The 3,553-nt window shown below is 46.0% G+C and overlaps 1 protein-coding gene across 1 annotated transcript in view; it reads right to left on the bottom strand.

Moving 5' to 3' along the window:
• Window positions 1-3,553, bottom strand: part of TP63 (tumor protein p63) — a 42,682-nt gene that overhangs the window by 9,643 nt on the left and 29,486 nt on the right. Inside the window, exon 6 of the mRNA XM_015826532.1 lies at window positions 631-826. Coding sequence (XP_015682018.1) covers window positions 631-826 — 196 coding nt within the window. The remainder of the gene's footprint in view (window positions 1-630; window positions 827-3,553) is intronic.

Raw genomic sequence — 3,553 nt, forward strand, 5'->3', positions numbered from 1 at the left:
CAATCACCAGGAGACGGTGAGTTCTAGTCCCGCCTTAGGCATGAAAGCCGGCTGGATGACTTTGGGCCAATCACCAGGAGACGGTGAGTTCTAGTCCCGCCTTAGGCATGAAAGCCGGCTGGGTGACGTTGGGCCAATCACCAGGAGACGGTGAGTTCTAGTCCCGCCTTAGGCATGAAAGCCGGCTGGATGACTTTGGGCCAATCACCAGGAGACGGTGAGTTCTAGTCCCGCCTTAGGCATGAAAGCCGGCTGGGTGACGTTGGGCCAATCACCAGGAGACGGTGAGTTCTAGTCCCGCCTTAGGCATGAAAGCCGGCTGGGTGACGTTGGGCCAATCACCAGGAGACGGTGAGTTCTAGTCCCGCCTTAGGCATGAAAGCCGGCTGGGTGACCTTGGGCTAATCACCAGGAGACGGTGAGTTCTAGTCCCGCCTTAGATACAAAAGCTGGCTGGGTGACTTTGGTTCAGTCCCTCTTTCTCCGAGCCCAACCTACCTGGCAGGGTTGTTGTTGTGCAGAAAACAGGAGGAGGAAGATGTGTGGGATGTGTTCATCCCCTTGGGTTGTTTACGAAGGAGGTAAAAGGTGGAATGCAATTTAAAACCCGGTGTAAAAACTATGCCTTACTGTTGGCTCCCATGCTGTCGGGAATGCTGGTGGGGGTCAAGGTGTTGCGCTGCTGAGGGTTGATGAGCTGACTGACGGAAGGCAGCTTGTTCAGGCCGCCCATCTTCCCAAGCGGAGGAGAATTGGATCCGTAGGAAGGCTGAGCCTGGATGGAGTTCCTGGGAAGAGAGGAAGGAGAAGGGAAGTCCAGGGGAGGCTAGAAAGGAAAAAGCCGGAGGAATTGGCGGCGATGGTGGCCCAGAAGCAGGGTTGGAAGGAGTAAAATAGAATAGAGCTAGAAGGGACCTTGGAGGTCTTCTAGTCCAGCCCCCTGCTCAAGCAGGAGAACCTATACCATCTCAGACAAGTGAGTCTCTAATCTCTTCTTCAAAACCTCCAGTGATGGAGCCCCCACGGTTTCTAGTGGCAAGCTGTTCCACTGGTTAATTGTCCTCACTGTCAGGAAGTTTCTCCTTAATTCCAAGTTGCTTCTCTCCTTGATCAGTTTCCAACCGTTGTTTCTTATTCTGCCTTCAGGGGCTTTGGAGAACAGCTTGACTCCCTCTTCTTTGGGGCACCCCTTGAGATACTGGAATGCTGCTATCACGTACCCCCTATTTCTTCTTTTCTTTAAACTAGCCAAACCCAAGTCCTGCAGCCCTTCTTCCTATGTTTCAGTCTCCAGGCCTTGGATCATCTTAGTTGCTCTTCTCTGAACTTTTTCCAAACTCTCAACATCTTTTTTTGTGATATGGTGACCAAAATTGGCTGCAGTATTCCAGGTGGGGCCTCACTAGGGCTTTATAAAGCGGTACTAATACTTCGCGTGATCTTGATTCTGTGCCTCTCTTTATGCAACCCAGGATTGTGTTAGCTTTTTGGACTGCTGCTGCACACAGCTGTGCGTCCCCCCACCCGCCCCAGTGGAAGTTAGTGTTAAATTCAGGCTTGGTCCAGAAAGCTCCATTGGGCCAGGGAGCAAGGGACCAACACACACATACCTACCACTGATGATGTTACCTAGTTGGGTAATGAAACGTCTGCAAGAAAACAAGCAAGCTCAGAGACCATCAAGGACCCCACAGGTCTCCTTTTCCTCCTCCTCCTCTCCGCAAGGCCCCTCCCTTCTAGCCCTGATGATGTTACCTAGTTTGGGTCATGAAAAATCTGCAAGAAAACAACCCAGCTCAGAGAGCATCAAGGACCCTACTGTCGCCTGATTTCCTTCCTTCCTTCCTTCCTTCCTTCCTTTCCTTCCTTCCTTCCTTCCTTCCTTCCTTCCTTCCTTCACTCATTGATTCTTTTTCTCTCTTCTATCCTCTCCTTCCTTCCTTCCATCCTTCCACCCTTCACTCAAGGACCCCACTGTCACCTGTTTTCCTTCCTTCCTTCCTTCACTCATTGATTCTTTTTCTCTCTTCTATCCTCTCCTCTCCTTCCTTCCTTCCATCCTTTCACCCTTCACTCATTGATTCTTTTTCTTTTCTATCCTTCCTTCCTTCCTTCTTCTTTCCACCCTTCACTCATTGATTCTTTTTCTCTCTTCTATCCTCTCCTTCCTTCCTTCCACCCTTCACTCAAGGACCCCACTGTCGCCTGTTTTCCTTCCTTCCACCCTTCACTCATTGATTCTTTTTCTTTTCTATCGTCTTCCTTCCTTCCTTCCTTCCTCCCACCCTTCACTCATTGATTCTTTTTGTCTTTTTTATCCTCTCCTTCCTTCCTTCCTTCCTTCCTTTCCTTCCATCCTTCCACTCATCGATTCTTTTTCTCTTTTCTATCCTCTCCTTCCTCCCTCCCTCTCCTCTCTGCAAACTCACCTCCCTTCTAACACTATATGAGGTTACCTAGTTGGGTCATGAAACGTCTGCAAGAAAACCACCCAGCTCTGAGACCTCCGAGGACCCCTCCTCTTCCTCCTCTTCCTCACAAACCCCCCTCCCTTCTAGCACTGATGACGTTACCTAGTTTGGGTCATGAAACGTCTGCAGGAAAATGATCAAGCTTGTTTTGGATAAAGATATACAGAAAGCCTTCGATCCAATTCCAGACCAAAGATATATATATATATCCTCAGGGCTGGAGAACTAATAAAGAGTGGATTTCCTCTGTTTTCCCAAAGTTTCAGTCTGCCTATCCCTAAAATATCAGGACTGTGACTGGAAGGGGAAGTGACGGGTTCTTTTTTCCCTGCGAAGATTGAGGGAGGCTGGATGGACTGATTGCACTTAATTGGAAACCACTTCTATTGATGGGAAGATTAGACCAATCTTGGAGACTGAGTCTATTATATTTAATTAGGCAACAATTGAGGAGAGATGGCATTAAGAAACGAATGTGGATATTTGATCCAGGATGAGCTGTTTTAAACTTTTGGAATGATTTGGGAGAGAGAAAATGCTGCGAGGGGATTAGAACTCTCTACTCGTTAACAGAGAGTTTAATGTTGTTTTGTTTTAGCATTACTATTCTTCCTGTTAACTATTTTGTCACTAGTATACATGTCGATCCCTTGAAAATAGATTTATTAGTTTAAAATTTTTAGGGGGGGGCCTGTTTCATAAGGGGTGGGGAACCCCTTGTAGTAATGTATTAACAAGTATTAATGTAGTAATATATTAACAAGTATTCAGTTGGAGGGGGTGATAATATGTGTGTATGTATGACGCACTTTTAGATTCTTTTGTGTGTGTTTTTCTTTTTGGTCCTTCTTTTGGATTTTTTTTTGGGGGGTGGGCTTGTATTTTTATTTATTTATTTATTTATTTTTATTTATATTTGAATTTATATCCCGCCCTTCTCCCGTAGGACTCAGGGCGGCTGACAATCTATTTAAAATACATACAAAACAATACAAATTTAAAATTAATTAAAAAGAATATTAAATATTTGTCGAATTTAAAATATAATTAAAACCCCCCTAAAAATTACCCTAGGCCAGTCC

This window comes from Protobothrops mucrosquamatus, unplaced genomic scaffold, assembly GCF_001527695.2.
Source record: "Protobothrops mucrosquamatus isolate PMUCROS unplaced genomic scaffold, P.Mucros_1.0 scaffold3160, whole genome shotgun sequence".
NCBI lineage: Eukaryota > Metazoa > Chordata > Lepidosauria > Squamata > Viperidae > Protobothrops > Protobothrops mucrosquamatus.